We start from the raw sequence: 23,872 nt of genomic DNA, 5'->3' as shown, positions 1-23,872 counted from the left end.
CCGAAAAAGATCTAAATTTTAGCACACCCAGTCATCCTCAAGAACCCCTCCCAGCTGTAACTGCCTCATCCCTCACAGTTCCAGGCAGGAACCAGGGGCTGGTTCTCCCCGGCAGACACACGGCTGGTGAGGAGCACAGGTGGTGGCCTTCCTCATTCCAGGTGACACCAGCTGGCCTGCCGTTCTCAGTGGCTCCTGTCCCCCTTTTCAGCCAGCATCCCACAGGCTAACTTCTAATTCCACCCCCTGGGCAGAAATGATATGTGCAACAGAATTGTAATTTGTATGGTAACTAGTTTATTATTCGCCTCTATTTATATGTATTTTTTGCTTCTATTTGTATGTTGAGTAGCTATTTTTTGCCTCTACAATCCTCTACCTACCCCTTGATCTTCCCTGCTTCTACTCCCTTGCCCCTCTCTGGAGCACTAACATACTTCCATACTCCCAGCCGACCCAACCTGGGTTTAACACAAGGGCGCATGTGCCCCGTACAACCAAATGTGGCCAGAGGGAAACAGCAACCCAGGTGCTGCTCTCACTCCAAGTCCTCATCACAGCCTCAAGTGGGTCCCAGAGCTGGCCATCCACACCACCTTAATTTCCCAGTCCTTGAGTTCTCCCATCCCCTAACACCACCACCCTATACCTTCTGCTTTTTCCTCAGATGTCCTCCACCTCCTTCCTCTTGCAGTGACCCTATTTCCTCCTTCTCTTGGGAAGCAGAAGCAATCAGAAAAGACCATCCTCAAGCCCTCACCAGCCCCTACACCACATCCTGCCTTTCTGCCTATCACCACGCATGCTCGGCTCACATCCCAACCCAAGACCAACGGCTGCGCTCGTACCCTAGGTCCCGTACCCTTGGCCTACTCAAGGGCACCACTCCATGATCCTCTTCACCAGCGCCCAGGCCAGACTCCCATCTCTACTGGGTCATTCCATCAGCATTTAAACATGTGACTAGTTCCCTGTCATTTAAAGAAAACACTCTTTCTCCATTGGCTCCCAGCTCATTTCTTTCTCCCCTTTACAGGAAAACTTTTACAAAGAGTCAGCTACACTTGTGTCTAATTCTTGCTTTCCATTGTCTCTGTTCAACCGAAACTTGTCAAGCTCACCAGTGACTTCAATGATCAATCTAGCAGCAGTATTTGATGTAAGCAGTCACTACTCTGTCCTTGAAACATCCCCCTCGCTTTGCAGAGGACCAAGGTGGTGTCTTCCCCCATCACCAGCCAAGCCTTCTCAGTCTCTACTGATCGCTCCTGGTCACCCACCCTTTGATCATGTGAGTGCTCCAAGGCTCTGTGCTCAGACCTCTTCTTTCCATCCACTCTCATTCCCTGGGATTCCCCTTGAGACTTACATCTTTAAATGGCACAGATGCTAATGGATCCCATGCTGAGCTCTCTCTAGCCTGGATGACTTCTCTGAATTCCAGTCCCCATTTCACATCTCCCACTGCACATCTAATAAGCATCTCAAATGTATCACATCCAGAATCCAATTCCTGACCATCCTCCACCCACCTGCTCCTTCCAGTCTCCCTCATGTAAATAAATAGCAACACCTTCCTTCCAGATACTCGGCCCCAAACCCTGTGGTCACCTTTGAGTCATTTCCTCATGCCCCACATCCAGCCCATTTAGCAAATCCTTTTGTGCCAGCTTCAGTACATATTCAGAATCAGACCACTTCTCCCAAATCATTACCCTCCTGTTCTCTACCATCTGGAATATTGCACTAGTCTACCAACTGGTATCCCTGCTTTCAAACCTTGTCCCCCCAAATATCCTCAACACAATAGTCCTGTATGGTGGAACACATCCAGCCACACTGGCCTGCTTGGTCCTTGAGCACTTCCAGCACCCACCTGCTCTTAACCAAGAGCTCTATTCCTCTCATAGATACATGGATCACTTCTTCGCCTCGTTCAAGCCTTGACTCAAATACAATCTGCTTTACCCCCCTTCTTCACCAGACTTTAAATCATGACCCTTTTCCCCAGAAAATCTTATCCCCTCTTCCTTGCTTTTTCTCCCTAGCAATTATTACCATATGACATGCCATATATTTTATTTAGGTACTTGTTTGTTATATCTCCTTCCCCATGAGGGCAGAGACCTTTATCTTTCTTAACACTATACCCCCAGTACTTCAAACACATCCCTAGTACTGGCACATATTTGGAGTTCAGTAAATATTTGATGAATATATGAATGCCCAAGCAGCAGGGATGAAGGGAGATATTTGGCTTTTAAATTTCCAAAAAGCAGATAATATTGCTTTTTTAAAAATAGGTTTAAGAAGATATTTTGTCCAGCCAGTTTTCCCACCCTATCTAGAGGAGATAAAAGCATAGAGCATGGGAGGAATAAAGAATTAAGAGATTTGTGATGGTTTTGATCCCAGGTTAGCTCCAAAGTGTGTATGGAAGAGACCCCTCCATAACTTTGGGGATCTGGTAAACAGCGGCCCAGGAGTTACCAGAGGAATGGGCACAGGGAGCATTTGGCAGAGATGACTGCATGGGTGTCATGGGAGAGAGAGCCACAGAGCCCTCAGCATTTCCTGACCCCAGAGTGTCATGAAAGAGCAGCCACATTGTACCATGTTCCCCAGAAGGGCTTGAAAATTAGTCAAGAGAGAGAAAGCCAGGGGACCTGAAAGGATCTTATGGCTGAGATAATATTTTATCTATGTGGTCCAAGTGCCCAGAAATCAACAGACCTATGTTGGCAGGGCAGACACATACTGGTGATCAGGGATCTCTGCCTGTGGAGGTCATAACATTAGGGAAGCCCAATCCAGAATTTAACTGCCTCCCAAAGTGAAGGGCAAGGAAGAAGAGCCCAGAACTGACTCACTTAAACCTGAACTGCTGAAGGATACCAGGGCTTTTCTGCCATCAGGAAAAATGTGAGCTCAAAATTAAATTGAATTACAGGAAAATCAAGTTGTGTTTTTAACACACTCATAGACGCGACTTGAAAATACCATTCCTGCTAGTTTACTAATTTGGCTTCTGGTAGAGTTATTTCAAGCCCATTTCTTCCTTCTCTCCCTCAGAAAGTCCCAGAATAAGTTAGCACACCTATAAGAATGAGCCCCACAGAAATAGGATGGCCCTTCCAGTCTTAACCCTGATTATCAAAGCCAGCTCCACCCCCTGCCCCATGTCAGTGGAATCATAATCCAAAACTCCAGAAGGGTAATGGGCATATTTTCTCAAGTTCCAAGTGTGCGCTTGACCTTACTTTGCAATAGCCAAGCATCTAGTCTTGGAGCATGGCAAGGAGGAAAAACAAATGCAAAAGGCTTGATTGCTAAGTGTCATCTCAGGCTTTAGCAAGAAATCTGGCCATTAAAACTTTATATCCCCGTACCCAAAGTTCAAAGCCCCTCATCGTTCAGCCAGCCAAGCAAGTAAGTCTGATCAAGGCACGGACTGGCAGCCTCTCCAATTTCAGCTAATAGCCAGCATTCAGTTCCTGAGCAACCAGAGCCATGTAACAAAGACATGCTTCTCTGGGCTTGATCCAGTGTAATGGGTAGTCTAATCCCTCTGAAGACCCAAATCAGCACAGCACACACTGAACATTTAATCTCCCATTTTCATTCAGTGGACCTAACACATCTCGTGAATATAAACAGAAAAACTGACAACAATAATTCTAAGCCTGACTTTCTGTTAAGTGAGGAAAATTGAGGGTGGGAAGGGGTCTCACTTGTGTTCTCTCCCAGGATGACCATTTGAATCAAAGAGAAAAGTTCCCAGTCAAATCCATTTATCACCAAAGTTATAATGTTACACTTTGCTTGGGTCACTATATGGAACTACTCACACCCACCTCTAAAAAATAAGTCTATTTTTTAAAAGTAATTTTAAGCAGGACTTCATTACCTATGGCAACCCAGAGGTAGATATTCTAGTGTGTGTTGAAAGTGAGTTCTCTCTTAGCACAAATCATTATCATCAAAATGGTAATAATATAACACAACACTGAGATTATGGTGAGGCTAAACTGATGTCTACAAAGAGGCTTTATGACCTGTAAAGTTTACCATGACAAATATCCTTGTTGATACTGCCAACATCATCAGTTTGATCCCCAAACACTGCCCTAAAGCTCAACATCTGCATAACTAGAATAATGATATGATGCCTCTCATTGTTTAATTAATGCCCAAAGTTTTAAGCAACAGAGACTATTTGCTTGTGCACACACATATACAAATGCAGACGTAGCATTGGAGTACTTATGCCTACATGTAGACCAGATAAACCTCCAGACATGCAAGTACCCCAATTTCAAACCTGCCCCCCCCATTCATACTAAACCTCTCATGCCCCCCAAACCCACACAAACACATTCCCACAGCCAGCTACCATGTTGATTCAGCAGAACTCTACATACTTACAACAAAAATGACTTAATTATTTCCACAAGTGAAACACTGGGCTTTCAACCTCTTGTTGACATTCCCTATAGTCTTCCTACCTCTGTGTCTGTCATAGAGATCATTACTCTGCTTACTCTGACTTCAAGCTGGACCAGCAGAAGTGGGAGGGAAGGGAAGACCTTTAACCAAAATGCTGAATTGTTTCCAAAAGGCCCAGTGAGTAAGTGTGCCTGAAATCTAGCAAAGTCAAGCAGATGGTAAGCAGAGAAGGGTCAGGACCTAATAATTTGACTACTGGCCTGTTCCGGATGGGAGACCCAAGTGGGGTAGGGAACCTCTGTGGAATGCCAGCTTACTAGTCCTCTCCCAACTCTGGTGCCTAAGGTAGATAAGATACATGAGCTCATGACTTGATCCTCTGAGGACAGCATGACCATATACACCCATGCAGAAAGCCTAGAGGAATGGGATCTATCCAGTAGGGTGAATGAAAGAAGATTCTATCACAGTCTTCTCACTTATGAGGAAAGCAATGAGACATCATGAATTCAGATTTTGTGATGATTCCAGTAGGGCCTGGGCAAAAGTTTTCCTTACCTTCTTCATTCTGCTTATGTAGACAGTTTTGCTCAGCAAGAGTTCCAACAATCTACTTAAGAGAAAAACTATTTTTGAAGGCTTTCCCGGGACTGCTAAAGCATTCATCAAACTACAGACACTAATCTTAGCTATCTTAAATTCTATTTTAAAAGTATTCTGGGGGAACCTACTATGTGCCAAAGTCAACCCACTTTCTAGTTACTGTGTGCATTTTCATACACAAAATCACATTACTTTTCAAATATTTTCTATTTTGAACTTGCTGTTACTTCGGTCTGGTTTCCTACCCTTCAGTTAATGTCAGAGAGGTGTTAAAAACACTGGCTTGGTTAATAAGCTTCAATGAACATCCTCGGGGGATTTTTACTCAGCCATGAGCACTGCACCAAGTTCAAAGCACTGTCCTGACCCAGGCTAGAGGGCAGGAGGAGACAGGGACAGGACAGTTACAGATAGGAAGGCATGAAATGAGACCTCAGGGAGAACTTGTCACCCTGCAGATTTCCACAGGGAGTCGAGAATTTTGTCTCTGAGATGAATTTTTTTTCTTTGGATGGGAAAACAGGTCCCTCGTGGACCAGAGGAAAGACCTTCTGGGAAGAGGGGAGTATGACGGGGTGAAGGCAGAGACAAGGAGGGCTGGTTGCAGGGGGCTGGGGCCTCCTCCTGCCTGATGAGGCCCTGGAGTTTGCCAGACAAGTTTCACCCCGGGCTATCCCCCCTGCAGTGTGCATCGAGGGAGGAGGGGTGCACCCCCGAGGAGACCACAGGAATGCCAAGGAGGGGAAAGGCGCCTGGAGCCAAGGGCTCCGGCAACGAGGATCCAATATCTGCGGGTGACTCCAGCCCCCGTAACAGGAGAGACCGTAAAGTATGTGCTCTGCTTCCCAACCAGCAAACACAGCAAATAACCAATTACTCCAAATAGCTAACAGATTTCGGCTCTGATTTCCCTCCCCTTGCCTCCCCTGTGCCTTCACTTGTCATTTGATGGGCGATTTGTATTTGCTCTGAGAAAATGAGAGAAGGAATGACTCACAAAGGAAGGTCCAGATTACACGCAGTGACAGGCATCAAACCTCTCTCATCAGAACTAATGGGAGTGGGGGGAGGCCAGGCTGCTCTGGCAACACATCTGAACCGGAGATATTTTTGAAGAAGTACAGTTTTGTACTTTCAAGCACATACAGTAATTCGTGCTAAACCAATATTGCCAAATGCATGTCCTTAGGAAACCTACTTTAAGGAGGAGATAAGTATCTACCTAATTAGCACATCTGCTAGATACCAAAGGACAGGTAAAACTGTTCGGTTATTGAAGTTAAAACACTCCCCCTCAAAAGCTCAAGTTCAGAGGTGCAACCGTGAAGTTCTGAGACAAACTGCCTTGGATGCCTTCTGGAAATGCTTCCTCACTTGGGAGCCACACCCTGTAATTGATTCCTTTGCTCAAAAAACCTTTGCTTCAAAGTCTTTGGATAAATTGTTGTCAGTATTCATGAGCTGCAACGAGGCATTCCCCCAAAACTTGGAATTAAGAGAAATAGGGCTGCCCTCGGAGAATTAGACCGTGAAATCAATGCAGAGTGGTTCAGGGTAAGGACAGGCAAAATCACCTCAAAGCAGAAGAGTGGCTCTTACACTAAGCCTTAACCCTAAATGGGTAGGCTGTATTAATACATCTAGAGAAAGAATATGTTGGTGAGAAAAGGAATTGGCCAGTTCCACAAGTACAAGAGAAGGAAGGGTTGACTATTGACAGTTGTGCACATCAGCACCCTTGGGATGGCCTGAACCTTTGGAGATAGGTGGATCTGTCCATCTTGGTCAGCTGCCACGAAGTTTCGAGTCACAGAACTATCTCTCCTCATTCTGATTATTTACTCATCTCATCTCCCATCACACCTTGGCTTCCCAGTTCCTGAATCTGTAAGATATCATGGGCTGGGCCATAATCTGATGTCACATCCCCCAGGCAGGAGTAGTTCTCACTGTAAACTCATAAACTGGCAACCTCAGTTTGAGACTTGAATAATAAGTATCTTGACCTAAGAAAATGGACTCATCAAGTGTCTGAACCTACAAGGGTGAGGATCCACACACAATACTATAGAAACCTCCCCAAAGAATAACCCTGCTTGGTGGGCCTGATGGGAGAGAGTCAGCTCTCTTTTACTTCAGAAACTCCTTACATAGGCATCCATTGGCCAGGACCATGGCCCTAACCTAGTTAGTTAACACCCAGCTGCCACGATAAACATAGAAAACAAGCTCTTCAGTCCGAGGGGGAAAACTTCTGATCCTGCTTTCCTTCTTACTTCTACCCTGCTAGATTCCTCACAGGGCAAGATATAGCCATCTTAGACTATTTTCCTCTTCTTTCTATAAAAGTTTGAGATTATAAGGGGGCCCATGCAATGATGGACAGAGCCAACTGAGCTTCCAGAACTTGACAAGCAAGTACTTCCTCTGTAAGGACCGATAGAAGAGAATAAGGTTCAAAAGAAATGGAGTAATAGGAGGATGAAGACAGGTGTTATGTTAAAGAACTGAGTAAAAGACAGAAGAAAACAGGGGAGCCTGGGTGGCTCAGCGGTTGAGCATCTGCCTTTGGCTCAGGGCATGATCCCGAGGTCCTGGGATTGAGTCCTGCATCAGGGTCCCTGCACGAAGCCTGCTTCTCCCTCTGCCTATATCTCTGCGCCCACCCCCCCGTGTGTGTGTGTCTCTCACAAATAAATAAATAAAATCTTAAAAAAAAAAAGAAGAAGAAAACAAATGGCTACTTTATGTTGGTAGGAAGTTTCATGAAGTTGGAGCATGCAGTCCTGAAGGACATATAACCTGCATGAAGACAAATATGACTGTTAAATGTAAAACTATAACAAAGACATTGATTTCCAGCAAAATGACAAACAAGAGGGCCAGAGAAACTCTCCAAGAACTCCCAAATTAACAGATAAGATATCTTTAAAATTCTTTTTAAATGCATGCCTGAGCTGATGGGAATGTAAAAAAAATCCTTGGGGGAAAATGAGAAAGCAAAAATACCAAAAAATAAGGCACCAAAATGCAAACTAACTGTGGAGCCCAAAAAGCCCCAGCCAAACATTTAGTTTTAGTGAATCTGGGTTTGTAGCATTTCCAGGCATCTGGTAAAGTAAACACATATCCTCTGTGAAAGAATGTAACTTTCATCCAGGCCTCAAAAAACTCTCAGATAAAGTTCCAAGGAACATGAGTTCACAATCAAAAATAGTATAACACATAAGGAACAAGGCACCATGAGCAAGAGTCAGCTAGAAACACCAACTGCATATCAGGTCTGTGAAGACAATAGGAAACAGAATTGTCATAAATAGGACTATTTAGGGGGGAAACAAAGCTGTTTAAAAGAAAAAAAGACATTAAAAATTATGTCAAAGGAACAAGAGGCTTTCAAAAATAAAGCTGATTGCAGGAAGAACCTTTTGAGATAAAAATATAATTCTTAAGACTAGAAACTCAATAGATGGGGTCTAATAGCCTTTAGAAAAAACTAAAGACTTAATGAACTAGAAGATCTGTCTTCAAAATCAGTCAGTGCAACACAAAGAAACAAGTAATATGAGAGAGAGTTAAAACTAAAATGGAGAACAGAGAAGGTCCACCATATATCTATCTAATCAGAGTTCCATAAGGAAACAATAGAGAGAATGCGGAATGTGTAATATTTAAAGAGAGAGTGGTTGAGAACTTACCAGAACTAATAAAATGGAAAAAAAAAAAACAGTTCTCAGATTTAGGAAGACCACAGTACAATGGAAGCAGGAATAGTACCTTCAAACTGCTGAAAAATAAGTGTTAGAAAATAAGTGTTAGTAAAACTAGTATATCTAAAATAAAGGTGAAATAAGACTAGTATTAATTTTATTTACTAGTTAGTAAAACTAGTATTTCCAAAATAAAGGTGAAATAAAAATATTTTCAAACAATAATTAAAATGTGAGAAAGTTTACAATGAATTGATTCTAATTCAAGGAATTTCTATAAGCTCTAATTCAGAAAGAAAGACTACCCAGGAGAAAGAAGACTGGCATACAAAACAAAATAGTAAATGTGAGTATAGTTAACAGAAAATGGATTACTTTTCAAAATGATGTGGGTTTTTTTAAGATTTATTTATTTATTCATGAGACACAGACTGAGGAGAGAGGCAGAGTAACAGGCAGAGGGAGAAGCAGGCCCCCTGCAGAGAGCCCAATGCAGAACCCAATCCCAGATCCCAGGATTATGACCTGAGCCGAAGGCAGGCGCCCAACCCCTGAGCCACCAGGCGTCCCAATGATACTGTTTTTTAAATATCATTTATAAAGGTAAAACTAAAATATTGAACTGAAGTTTATAAATTGGTATATGGTTGGAATGAAAGTATTCTAAGTTCCTTGTAATATTCTGGAGGAGGCTATAAATATTAATTAGACTTTGTTAAGCTGAATATGCATGATAGAGTTTCTATACTAATCACTAATGGAATAAAAACAATGTATAGTTTCAAACCTGAAAAGGGAGGAAGGAATGGAAAACAGAATCTGTCTATTTGCTATTCACCAAAGAGACACCTAAAACATAAAGTCACAGAAAAGTTGAAAGTAAAGCAATAGAAAAAGGTATACTAGGAAAATACTGACCAAAGGAAGTTGGTGTAGCTGTATTACAAGAGACAAAGCAGACAAAACAGTCTCATTAGTAGAGATTTTAAAAAGCAAATGGACAGAGGTTTACTACATATCATTAAAGGATTCAATTTTCCAGGAAGATATGTGAATTCTAAATGTCTTTATGGCTAGTAACATAGCATAAAATATATAAAGTAAAAGTAGGTAGGATCATAAGGATAAAATGACAAATATCAAATCAAAGCAAGATGTTCTAATATACCCCTCTCAGAAATTAATGAATGACACATACAAAAATCAGAATAAAAACAGATTTAAATCACACAATTAACAAGTCTGATCTAAATGGATGTGTTATATATAAAACACATTTGGAGAATAGACATTCTCCAAGCACACACAGAGTTGCAAACATTTATCTTGTAATAGATCATAAAGCCAATGTCAAGAACCATAACATACAGACCATATTTTCTGAACCATAGCACAGTTAAGCTGAAACCAGTAGCAGAAAGATAACTTAAAACATAAGCTAGGAACTTCTAAAACCTACTCTTTAGTGATCAGGTGTCAAAAAAGAAATATAGCAAAAATCAGTAAATACTCAGAACTGGAAAATGACCAAAAAACAACAAAAAAAAGTCATCAAAACCTGTGGGATGCATAAAGCAGTACTTAGAGGAAATTTTATAGCCCTAAATGTTTATATAAGAAAAGAAAAAAATTTTTTTAAGATTTTATTTATTTATTCATGATAGACATAGAGAGAGAGAGAGAGAGAGGCAGAGACACAGGCAGAGGGAGAAGCAGGCTCCATGCCGGGAGCCCGACGCGGGACCCGATCCCAGGACCCCAGGACTGTGCCCCTGGCCAAAGGCAGGTGCTAAACCACTGAGCCACCCAGGGATCCCCGAAAAGAAAAAATTTGAAAATTGATGAACTAAGCATAGCCCTTAAGAGGTTAAAAATATAATAACCCTCCCCAAAAACAGAAGGAAGGAAATGATAAATTAATAAACTAGAAAACAAGGAAACAATAAAATATCAACAGATTAAAAATCAGTTCTTTGAAAAGACTAAAAAAATATCTGACAAATTCTGACAAGAATAATAAAATATAACCTTAGGAATTAAAAGGAACATAAATAGAAGAAGAAAAAAGTTGAAAAGTAAAAAGTTATTGTGAGAAATGCTATGTCAATAATATTTAAGAAGAAATGGATAAATTACAATAAAATATAAATCACCAAAAGTGACTCACATAGAAAAAGAAAACCTCAAAGTTCCTATAAACATTTTTTTCAAATTGTATCAGCAATTTAAAATAACCCCAAGAAAAATACTAGATTTAGAAATGATTTAGAAAACTAACACTAGTTTTAGAAATGAATCTACAACCATTCAGGCAACAAATAATGTTAATCTTTTTTCATTCACTCAAAGATTAGAAAAAGAGTATATATACCCCCAAGTCATTTTATAAGATTAGTGTTAACTAAATATCAAGACCTGAAAAAAACAGTATCACAAAAAGAAACTTTAAGCCATATTCACTCACACAATAACTGATGCAAAAAAAATTCCTAAACTAAATACTTGCAAACTGAATCTAGCAATGTAGATAATAATAATAATAATAATAATAATAATAATAATAATAATAAATAATGTATCATGACCAGGATAGATTGTTTCAGGAATGCAAAGTTGTTTTAACATTTAAAGAATCTATTAATGTAATTCACATTAACAGATTAACAGATTAAACAAATTATACAATCACCTCACAGATACATAAAAAATATTCAGTAAAATTTCACATTATTCATGATAAAAACTCTTAGCTAACTAGTAATCATTCACCTGCTGCACCAGTGGTGTAACATAAAAATATTTACTTGTAAATTAGAGCAGATAAGAATATTCTATTATCAGTTACATAGAACACTAAAGTGAAGATCCTAGACAGTGCAATAATATGAGAAAAGGAAATAATAAAGAAAAGAAAAAGAAATTAAAAGAAACAGAAGAATCAAAACTGAGATTAATCACAAATTATATGATAGATTACACAGAAACCTCAAAAAATAAATCAGCAGAATTAATGAGAGTTTAGCAAAATTTCTGAATATAATATCAGTATATGAGAATAAATTTCTTTTATATACAAGCAAAAAATAATCAGAAAATGTACCCTTAAAAATCTAAGTAAAAATAACAATAAAGCACAAAATGGGAGGAATGAAATCTAATAAAAGTTGTACCAGGCTTTTTTGGAGAAAATTATAAAAGTTTATTGAAAACATTAAAAAATACCCAAATAAATGGAGAGATATATGATGTATGTGTTCAAAAGAGAATATTATAAAAATGTTTTTTCCAAATTGATCCAGAAATTCACTCAATCACAAATCACAACACTTTTTCTAAAGACGTTGACAAGCTAATTCTAAAATTGAGATGGAAAAAGCAAAGGACAAAAATAGCAATGACACTTCTAAAAATGAACAAGGTAAAATATTTCCTCTACCAGATATGAAGGCTTGTTATAAAGCTACAGTAAAATTAGACAGTAGAGTACAGGGAAAGACCAACGGAACAGAATAGAGAACCACAAACCAACCCACACTTATATGGAAACCTCACATATGACACAATTGTCCTTATATATCAAGAAAGGACAGGTCATTCTATGATGATATGAATTCAGTGGTTAGCTACATAGGGAAAAAAAAGAAATCTAATCTCTATCTCAGACTTTGTACACAACACAAAGCAATTCTAGATGGAATAAGGACTCAAGTATGAAAAAAACCAAGATTTTAAAGTTCTGGAATTTTGAGAACAAAATGTAGATTAATACCCCCTTCAAAAAAATGCTGAACAATGCAGAGATGGGGGGGGCAGGCAGAGAGAGACAGAGATATGAAGTCATAGCCTAAGAGATCCAAAATATATATAACAGGAATTTCAGAGGAAGAAAGCTTAAAAATGACTAGAAACTGGGCACCTGGGTGGCTCAGTGGTTGAGCATCTGCCTTTGGCTCAGGTCATGCTCCTGGGATCCTGGGATCGAGTCCCCACATTGGGGTCCTTCAGAGAGCCTGTTTCTTCCTCTGCCTGTGTCTCTGCCTCTCTCTGTGTCTCTCATGAATAAATAATAAAATCTTTTTTAAAAATGACTAGAAATTAAGGAAACTAACCTAATAACAATTTTTTTTCTTTTTTTCTTTTTTTTTTTTATTCATAGAGACACAGCTAGAGAGAGAGGCAGAGACACAGGCAGAGGGAGAAACAGGCTCCATGCAGGGAGCCCGATGTGGGACTCGATCCCGGGTCTCCAGGATCACGCCCTGGGCTGCAGATGGCGCTAAACCTCTGTGCCACCGGGGCTGCCCAATAACAAAATTTTTGAAGAGCTGACTCTCTGCATGAAAAACAACCATAAAAGTAAAAAAGATAAATAACACAAATCACCAAATTAGAAATGAGGATGAAAATAGAACATATACAGAAATGTTTTCCTTGATTGTAGTAATATACACAAATTTATACTAATGTAATAAACAATACCTGGGGACATCTAAGCTACCAAATTGACAGAAGTAAAGAGTGATCCAAAAAAATCCCCTTCCAAAATAGGTCCTGGGCCCACTTTTTACCAAAAAAAGTACAGGGTGGGTGCATCTTATACAATTACACAAGATATGCATTCCTAAAAATCTAAAATTCAAAACTCATATAACATACCACCATTTTCTACTTTTTAAAGAGTGATTGATTTATTGATGTGAGAGAAAGAGTGTGCCTGAGTAGGGAAAGAGGGAGAGAGAGAAACAATTTCAAGCAGACTCCATCCACACTGAGCATGGAGCCCAATGGGAGGCTTAATCTCATGACCCTGAGATCATGACCTCAGCCAAAATCCAGAGTCTGGCACTTAATCAACTGAGCCACCCAGGCACCCCAAATAGCACCATTTTCAAGAAAAAAATGGTAAGTATCCTATTTACCAACTAAACCATAAATACAATTCACTTGACCACCACCTTTTAAATTATATGATTGTTAATCATTTTTCAAATTTAGGTTGATTCATATTACTACACATTTTGTACACAAAGCAAGACTATTAAAGGTTTTTTCTATTAAATGTGTATATCAACACCAATAAAAAATAAATTTATTATTAAAAAAATAATAGGGACCCATGGGTGGCACAGCGGTTTAGCGCATGCCTTTGGCTTAGGGCGCCATCCTGGAGACCCGGGATCGAATTCCACATTGGGCCCCCAGTGCATGGAGCCTGCTTCTCCCTCTGCCTATGTCTCTGCCTCTCTCTTTCTCTCTCTGCGTGACTATCATAAATAAATAAAAATTAAAATAATAATAATAATAATAATAATAAATAAATAAATGTGTATATCATACAACTTCCAATGTGCATATTTCAGAGTCATAGAGTGGCTTTCGTATTTCATGTATTTTCAAACCCTTAAGAAACTAATTCTCAGGCCATAGAAACTAGAGTGTTCAAGAGCACAGAAAATGATAGAACACCTCAAAAAAATTGTCCTATGAAATTATAATTTTGATATCAAAACCTAACAAAGACAAAAGTGATACTTATTAATAGAGACACAAAAATCCTAAATAAGTAAGAGCAAATGCAGTTCATGATATAGACTAGAATTTCTTATAAACTTGCCCTTAACCAGGATCAACAAACACTATCCATTTTCCCTGCTAACAATCTGAGGTACAGAGCCCACTGAAGGTTGGTATGCTGCTATAGCTCCCATAGAGGAGCTGCATGCTTACAAGAGTCACTGTGCTGCTTCCCAAACCTGTTTATGCCATTTGTACTCACATGGTAATCAGATCAATAAGTCGATATTACAAAAATACATAAAAATTGAATTTAAAAGAAACGGTATCTTATCTAGAAAATGAGTTTAGTGATTTTTTTTAACTGATGAAAATTAAGAATGATATTTTTTAGTTTTCATTCAAATTCCTGGTAGTGAACATACAGCATAATATTAGGTTCAGGAGAATCACAATATAGTGCTTCAATAGATGAATTCAAATAGATGATGGGGATTAAGGGGTACACATGCTGTGCTGAGCAGTGAGTGTTGTATGGAAGTGTTGAATCAAGAGTGAGATTTTTTTAAAGAAAAGGTATGGGAGGGAGGAATCTTAAATTTTTAAAAGGACTCCACGGTCCAATTTTTTTGTGGAAAAATCTCATCAAACTTTAATAAACCTAAAGGAAAAATCATAGATAATGTAGTTTGGATGTGGTTTATACAAGAAGGATGACACAGTACTCTAATTACAGATCCAAATTTAAAGAAGCCTTGACATGTGTCAAATGACTGGTAAAGAAAGATACATAGATAGGGCTAGATATAAAATGTTTATGGTGTGTACACATGGCTTTTAATCAGTCCCCATTCAATTAACTTCTTCGATTTGCTAATCAACTACCTGTCTTGATTGCACTGGATAAGAGAACTTCAATTATAGTAAATTATAATACCATGACCAAGTATCCAGGAATGCAAGACAATTATACATTATGTTAACAGAATAATAGAAAACAAAATAATCATCTTGATAAATGACAAATGGCAGTGGATAAAATTAACTCCTATACCTAATTTTTAAACTATTAATAAATAATAAAAGACACGATCTTGACAAAATCAAGAATATCTATCTGAAACTACCAATCATTATCACAATTAATGGAAAAATGGCAGAAGCTTTTCATTAGAATCGGTAACTAAACATGTTTGTTCACTAGCACCTCAATTATCAACTGTTATTCTAAAAAAGGAATAAGGTATAATTATTATTAGAAAGATAGTGACATATTTATTACTGTTTGAAGAAAACCATCTTACCTACCTGGAAAACCCAACAGAATCAATGAACAACTTTCAGAACTAATAAAGGAGCTTCCTAAAGAGTCTGTTTCAAAGGAAATACACAAAATATTGTCTCCCTATATTCTAACAATAAGCAATTAGACCAAATCATTAAAAAAACATATTCCACGTAGATAGCAACAAAGGCTATAAAATGTCTAGGACTCAACGTGAAATGGGCTGGTCTAAAGTAAACAAAAATAACTCCTCTAAGAAACAAAAGGCACCGGTGGAAATTAATATCATTAAATGTCCAATGATAGGGAAGTAGTTAAAATTTTGTAGATTTCCATATGATGAGATGACATGAAGCCATGTCTTTAAAGAATATACCAATATGGAAAAACATTACATAATTTTAAATAAAGAAAATGCAAATTATAAAAAGGTACAACATGACTACAATTATGTTTTTAAACAAAAGTCTGTACACATGCAAAAAAGATATCTTAAAATGTAAGCACATCAAAATCTTAACAGTGCTTGTCTCCAACTGGTAGGAATACAGGTGGTTTTCACTTTCTGCTTTACACTGTCTTTTCTGTATTTTCTATAATGGATAAATCAGAAAAAATTAAAAATATATATGGCCTCTTCCTAGAAATCCTAAGATGCCCAATACAGCAATGCCTCCCCCAGCACCATGAACAGAATTTAATTGTTGGCAGGTCCTATCTCATATGGCTCCCCCAGCAGCTCAGAGGCTGCTCTGGCTCTGAACGTGGGACTTCATGAGGGCGTGGTGAAGGCTAAATGCCAAGTCATCTTCCCAGAGGGACCCACGACCCCTAAATATGACACCAAGCAAGGAAATCAGCCCAGTTGCAGACTGTGGGCCCCAGCAAACATCTCAGAACCTTCCCCAGACAACCTAGGTTCCTTGGTCACACACAGTTTTCATGTCTGTGGGAGGGGCAGAGAAAATCAACCTGCCACTGCCCACAGAAGCTTTTTACGTCCCATGTTCCAGCAGTCCAGCTCTAATCTAGACACTTCCCTGTTTCCATTGTCCCCTGCAACCCCAACCAACCCTCTGGCCCTCATGCCAGTAAACAAGATTAAGTCCCAAGACAAACTAAGATAACTCAGTGCTGTTTCTGAGGATCTTCCCCTATCTTGCTCCCCATTCCTCATCCATCACACAGGGCAGGTCACTGTTCTCTGTGGGATCTCAGGAAATACAGTTGACCCTGAACAACACTGGTTTGAGTAGCATGGGTGCGCTAATACACAGATTTTTCCAATACAGCACGGTGCTATAACTATTTTCTCTTCCTGATGATTTTCCTAACAGCATTTTCTTTTCTCTTGCTTACTTTATTATAAGAATACAGTACGTAATACCTACAACATACAAAGTCTGTGTTTATAAGCTATTTATGTTATCAGTGAGGCTTCTGGTCAAAGTAGGCTATTAGTAGCCAAGGTTTTGAAAGTCAAAAGTTACCTGTGAATTTTCTACAGTGCAGGGGCTAGTGCCCCAATGTGCCTGCCCCCACATTGTTCAAGGTCTAATGTACTTCCTTTCTTTCCCTCCCACTCCCCTTCCTCTGTTCCTTTCCTTAACTCCCTACTCCCACCCCAAGCCCCCCAGGGAAATCAAAGAGCCCGCAAATAGGTAAACAATACATACATGAGGACTGGATGGAGAAGATGCCATGTTAGTGGGGGCAGAGCCCGACAGACCATCTGCAAGCTACAAATTAAACACGCTGGTTAGCAACAGGGTTAGGGAAACCACTTCAGGGAAGACTGGACCACCCCAAGGAAGTAGAGCTCTCCAAGCAGGGAGGCTATAAAAGCTACAGGAGGAACGTGTATTTTGGAGTTAGGTAAGGCAGGGTCTAAATCCTGGCCCCACTGCTCTATCAGCTATGTGACCTTGGTCAAGCCCCCTGACCTCTCTGGGTCAGCATCCCAAACATAGAATGGGTACAAAGCCCAGGTCACAGGGCAACAGTGAGTATAAGGAGTTGAAGGTCATGCATATTTAGCACAGGTGAGGCACATGAAAGTTGCTCAGCCAATGCCCCTCTCTCGCCCACTTTCTCACTGCCCTTGGCACCACTTACTCAATACCATCCTCACATGCCCACCCTATCTTTCAAACCTCTCCATTGCAGACATACTCCAAGCTCCCCACCATTCCTGGTGGTTTCTTCTAACCGCTGGACCACACCAACCCCTGCTTGGGCATGGTTCCTAAGTCTTTTCTCTTAAAAGACAAGAACCAGGGATCCCTGGGTGGCGCAGCGGTCTGGCACCTGCCTTTGGCCCAGGGCGGGATCCTGGAGACCCGGGATCGAATCCCACATCGGGCTCCTGGTGCATGGAGCCTGCTTCTCCCTCTGCCTGTGTCTCGGCCTTTCTCTCTCTCTCTCTGTGACTATCATAAATTAAAAAAATAAAAAAATAAAAAAAAGATTCTCTCTCTTCCTATCTCTCTGTCAAATAAGTAAATAAATCTTTAAAAAAAAAAAAAAAACAAAGACAAGAACCAGGGCATCATCCGACTTTCCCAAAGCCTGTAAAAGGGAGGCTTGAAGAGTGTTATAATCCAACGCCCCTTTGCTATGCTAGAGAAAACTTCCTGCATCCTTTTCTGGCATCAGATCCTTGCCAGCAAGGAGTACCTGCCTTGCCTCTGGTACTGTGACTCAGTACTTTCTAGGATAAATCCCTGGGCTGCAGGGTCCAGAGAGCCTCAGAAGGCAGGACTGGAGACAGGCGACTTTGTCAGAGACCACTATAATGGTCCTAGAGAAGGTGATGGGGCTCTGGGTGGATGAGCACCAGTCTGGGTAGACAAAACCAGGAGATGCTTTCCAGGCAGAGGGGGTAACAAGTGCAAAGGAGTAGAAGGATAAAATACAACACAGTCAAGAAAGCAAAGGGCTCAGCTCGGGAAGGAGGCACTGGGCAGCAGACAAATGAGGCTAGGGGGGCTGAGACGATGAGCCAAGAAACAGACTCCCAGCGTCAGACTCTCTCTGCCTTTGAACCCCGAGCAGAGGGCTCCGGGAGACTCCACAGGAGGCCTGAGCCCTGGGTGGCTGTCCAATCCTTGGCTGGAAAAACCTGGGAGACACAGTCACCTGGGGGTCAGAAGGGCTCAGGAAGGCCAGAATAAAGTCTTTTGGGATCTGGGGGGGAGTCTTGGAACCCATAGACCCAACTCTGCCCTGTGAAGGGGGAATCACTGAAGGGGACCCTAGTCCCCTTAAACTAGCTTTATTTAGAGCCAGAAGCACAGGCAGCGGCTAGTGAGCACCAGGCCAGGCTGCTGGATGGTGCCAGGGACTGGCCACATGTGTTGGTGGATATGGTGTGACCCCTGGCATAGACCAGATGAACTCCACGCAACCCCCCACTCCCCAGCCGCCTCTGCCCCTCCCGCTCTCATCCCGAACTTCACAGAAGCCTTCTTGTTATTTTTAATACAGTTTGTTTTTAGAAAGGTGAGAGGGAAACCAGCAGTTCACCCAAGCAAAAGGAAAAAAAATAAAGCTAAACATAGTGCTCCAAAGATCTGGTCCCGCTTCCGAAATTACACGTTCCCCTTTGGGACTCAGGCATAATTTGCCGCTACAGTTCTGGGAGCACGTTGCCACCTTCACGGCGTCCCAGAGACTATAACTGGAGCAGCAGGCCCAAAATGAGCCCAAGCTGGGGAGCTTGGGAGCCGCCAGCCTCAGCACCCTACCCCACAGTGCGGGGAGTGGGTCTTCACGCCTCCTGATGCCTTCTCCACCCAGTCTGCACTTCCTCCGATACCCGCCCACCTCACACACACGCGCACACACATGCATCCACATACACTCACACACGCAGTCCCACTGCCTAGCCTGTGCTCCACTCCTTTGCCCATCAGGAAAGCCCTCCTCTCCTCTCCTCTCCTCTCCCCTCTGCTGTTCTAACCCCGCCGGCCTATGGGGCCAGCCCCTCCTGGGCATTTTCCTGATCTCTTAGCCCACGCTGACTCACAGGGCCAAGACAAGCACACGATCTCTGTCCCTTGCTGATAAAGTGTCTCATTTGAGATCAGTTACATACCTCTCATTTCACCCAACTGGGGTGAACATTTCAAGGTGCTCTTTCCTCTTTATCCCTCTTCAACCTGCACATGGTCCCCACCCCCAAACCCAGAAATCCTCCTTCTCTGGAGACTTACAGAGGAGATCGCCTACCTAGTGTGGGCTCTCAGAACGATAGGGAAGAGTCACCCTTGACCAGGTGACTCCAGGGGCATCTCAGTGCCCGGTGGGTCATGTGTGGGGTGGGCAGGGGCACCACCTCTGCTCTGAGCTTTCAGACCCTCTGTAAGAGATGGGGGGGGGGGGGTGCTTTGTGTGTGTCCTGCACACTCCTTCTCTTCACCTCTTCATATTTAGAACACCAAGAACCAGCTTAATGAAAAAGCAGAGTAGTTAAGAGAGACTCCCAATTTTGTTTTAAAGAGAGAAATGGAGTCTGAGTCGGAGTCAGAGACAGAAAGAGAAGCCCAGGCAAGGGCAAGGGGAAGGAGAGAAGGATATGTTGATAGAAGTTCATTCTGATAGTGTCCTTGGTTGGAAGTAATGCCTACTTATTCATAATTATCCTACATTTTCCAAATTCTACATAATTAACACATATTTATAGCCAGAAAAAGAATTAATATATCCTTTTTTAAAGCAGAGCACTAATGGAATGAAATAAGCTCTATGCCCTCTCTTTGAGGACATACCCAGGCCTGTCCTCAGAAGGTTAAAAGTCAAGGCCTTGATTCCTACAATACCACTGTGTCTAGACACACCCTCGGGAGCTTGCACACACACACACACACACACACACACACACCTGCCCCCAGCCGCTCCCACCTCTCACACACACTCATGTGCATACACCACACACATGCACACAAACACACTACCCCACCCCCAGGCTACAGGTCTAAAATCTATGCAAAGGAGAGCCGCACCAACCAAGGATAAACTATGGAGTCAATTCACACAAGCCTATCTCCTCCTGGCCCTGATCACCAGAGAAGAGCTCAAGAGGCCAGGCACCCACCCACATGGGACAGGGGTACTGACCTAGGAGCCCAACAAGGCCAAGTGGACAGATCTGCTTATACATACATTTTGGGCCATCTCTAGAATTGGCCACTCCTGACACAAACCACACATTTCTTGAAACCTGAAAAACCCTCTCTGTGTCAGCCCAATGATAACATCAGGGAAGAGTCAGATGACATTTCTAAGGTGTGGCAGGTGCCTCCCAGGAACCGAGCCAATGATGCCAAGGACGTTCCTTAGCAGAGAGGAAGTACTGAGGAAGGAGACAGAGGGACTGAGACAGAAGCCAGATCTGGCCAGAGTGGATGTGCAGCCAGGACCTAGTGAGCTCAGCAGTGAGGACGACATCACCATGAGCATGAAACAGGCTGCTGAGAAACACGGGTTGGACAAACACGAGCCAGGCAAAATCCAAAGTCAGCCAGACTTCTTGTCCCTTCTGTCCCCAGAGGGCAGGGACCTTTTTGTGTGGGGGAGGGGGAAAGGGATATAAGCCCAGCCAGAATCATCTGGCAAACCATTTGGAACTGGTACGCATTGCCTCCTGGATCTGCCTCAGAATGCCTGGTCCTGCCAAGTGCCAAGGGGTGTGCAGGAGAGACAGGGGAGCAAAAGATCTCCTGTCCAACCAAATAGGATCAGTGGATCTTGGAGAAAAACACAATACAAGCTTGGTTTTTCCCCAATTCCTCCATCAGACGCCATCAGGCCAGGGCTCCCTGGAGACCAGTGGTGGTGTCCCTGCTGGCCTCACGGGTCCATGAGAGTAGGGACAGGAGCTCAGGAGGGCCAGGTTCAAGCCTCCTCCATCAGAGCAGGCATGTCACACTTCCTCCATCTCCTGGGCCACCTCTGAGGCCCTGGGAGCCTGCCTCCCCACATGTGGGCACACCTCCAGGAGCCCAGAGCCCAGCTCCTCACCCTTTGCCTGGCCAGCAGTACTAGCCAAAGTGACCATGTGTTCCCACAAAGAGCACAGCCCCTGCACTGGCTCAGGCCCCAGCCTCGGTTCACCCATGTCAATGCCAGGAGGATGTCCAGACTGGGTCTTCTCACTATCTGCATCTGACTGTGGGCTTGTAGCCAGCAGGACTCAAAATAGTACCCCCCCACCATCTGAGTCTGTAAATATTTTGAGGGCAGCATATACAGACTGGAAATGCTGCTGGGCAGGCCCTATACTTCCCTGCATAGGGGGCAGAAAACAGGAGCCAGGATTGGGAGGCCTAGAATTTGGGGCTAATTATCTGCCTAATTCAAGCTACAAACCCCCACTGAGGCCAGAAGGCACTAGTACTGAACATAGCTGAATCCTGGGTAGGACCATCCAAAATCTCCACTTGGATTTTTCTCAATCTAGAGAAGCTCCTTCTTCGACCCACATAGAGAGTAGGCAGGTCATGCATCCATGCATCCACCTATCCTCCCTCACAATGGCCCATCCAGATAGACTTCACTGAACTCCTCCTTTTAACCAGTCTCATGCTGGGTATTGAGGACACAAAAGAAATACACCCTGGTGGTTGCCCTGAACCTGGTCTGGGGAAGGTGCTGACATTTGCAGAGATAATCAGGACCTAAAGAAAAGGTAGTGACCAAGATATAGACAGGACTTGCAGGAGAAGGGGGGAAGCCGGGGACGAATCCCAGAAGGAGGTGACCACACCTAAGTTGAATCTTAAAGAAAGAGCAGGTGTAGGCCAGAATGTGTCCCCAGTAGAAAGAATGATGAGCAGAACCCCTCTTGTTTTAGCAGCAGCTAGACCCAGGTGCACACTGGAGCTGTTCCCTTGGAAATGGCAGAAAGGTGAAAGATGCACAAGCAACAAAGAAGCAAAAATCAGCCCTAAATGTTAGAGGGAAGCTCCAGGGTAGCCCTGAGGATCCTGAGCCCACCTTAGCACCCCAGTGTGTTCTCTTGCTCCCAAGGCCAATATTTGTGTGGTGGTTTAGAGAAAATGGAATCTCCTGGATGCCCTATGTCAATAAATAGGCCAAGAGCCTATGGACAACAAGTACTGTCAACACAGCCTGGACACTCTCCGTCTAGGCAGCAGGGAAGCTCTGGGAGCCCCAGGTCCCAGGGGTATGACCAGTGACCAGCATCATGCAAAGCCAGGAGGAGGGTGACAACCTGAAAGAGCTCAAGGCTGGTGCTCACTGTGAGGCCTTTCCCCATCTCCACCGTGGGAAGGACTGGGTGATCTTGGGCCTAAGGAACTAGAGCAACCCAGGGCCCAAGGTGGGGAGAGTGCTCCCTGCTCAGTAAGAGGTGCCACAGCCCTCCCACCATGCTATTTGGCATTGGAGCCTGGGTCACCAGCTGGCCCTGGGACACTCAGTTGCTGAGTATGTAGCAAAGGGATGCCTCTTAACTCTCCACAGGGTTGGATTCCCTGAGAATAAGATCCCCCTCCTTCCCCTCACCCTTTCTTTTCTTGGAGGTGGCAGGAATGGGGCAAGAGGGACTATTGGCTTGGACACACACCCCTCCTTCTCAGCTGCTTTCAAGGTGCCCCCATACCTGAGCCTATAGTTAAACCTTACCCCCAAGCAGGGTTCTGGCTGGGGTAAGGCAATGGCGCTAGAGCACACTCAAGACTGCGTGGTCACTCTTTCCCCTGTCTTCCTTCTCTTTCATTTGCTGAGCCCACCATGATTTCCTGAGTAATCTTCAGAGAGAGCCCTCACCATGGCCCTCTAGGTAGAGGGTACTTTTTTTTTTTTTGGCATGCTTTGGAGAAAATGACTGGGTCTTGCCCAGGTGACCACACATCGCCTTCCCCCAACCCCTCCACCTCATTCCCGACCAGACTGAAAGCTCCCATCTGGGTTCCTCCACCTATACACTGTCCAGCCACCAGGGTACGAGGGAGATGTCTTACAGAGGCAGAGGCCATGTGGTAAGGAAGGGAAGGGAGGAAGAGTGGGAGAGACAAGGAAGAGGGAGAGGCAGCCAAGGCCAGCAGAGCCAGTGTCTTTCCTGGGGGACCAGTGCTCATCTCACCTGCATGGGGATGAGGGGCTCCTTGTCATCGATGTCAATGAGCACGTCTTCCCCAGGACTGAGTAAACTCACATCATCTGTAGGGAAGAGCCATATCCATGCCTGAGAGGGGCTCCTTCAGGGTACTCGCCCCTCTCCAGCCACAACACTCAGGCAAGACACTGAGACCAAAGGCCCTCAGCCTTCCACACTTCTCAATGTCCTCTG

General features: G+C 42.9%; 1 protein-coding gene across 44 annotated transcripts in view; it reads right to left on the bottom strand.

Moving 5' to 3' along the window:
- DYSF (dysferlin) overlaps nt 1–23,872 on the bottom strand; it is a 217,533-nt gene that overhangs the window by 39,547 nt on the left and 154,114 nt on the right. For 23 of the 44 annotated variants that reach the window (XM_025994577.2, XM_072766906.1, XM_025994567.2 and 20 more), the window contains 2 exons: nt 23,666–23,742; nt 17,235–17,297 (listed from right to left, as the gene is read on the bottom strand). In XM_025994577.2, coding sequence (XP_025850362.2) covers nt 17,235–17,297; nt 23,666–23,742 — 140 coding nt within the window. The remainder of the gene's footprint in view (nt 1–17,234; nt 17,298–23,665; nt 23,743–23,872) is intronic. The other 21 variants (XM_025994580.2, XM_072766912.1, XM_072766915.1 and 18 more) reach the window with 1 other exon arrangement.

The sequence above is a fragment of the Vulpes vulpes genome, chromosome 8 (genome assembly GCF_048418805.1).
Source record: "Vulpes vulpes isolate BD-2025 chromosome 8, VulVul3, whole genome shotgun sequence".
In the NCBI taxonomy this organism is placed as follows: Eukaryota; Metazoa; Chordata; class Mammalia; order Carnivora; family Canidae; genus Vulpes; species Vulpes vulpes.
The sequence above is the reverse complement of the archived record's forward strand: the minus strand, read 5'-3'. Positions and strand labels throughout refer to the sequence as shown.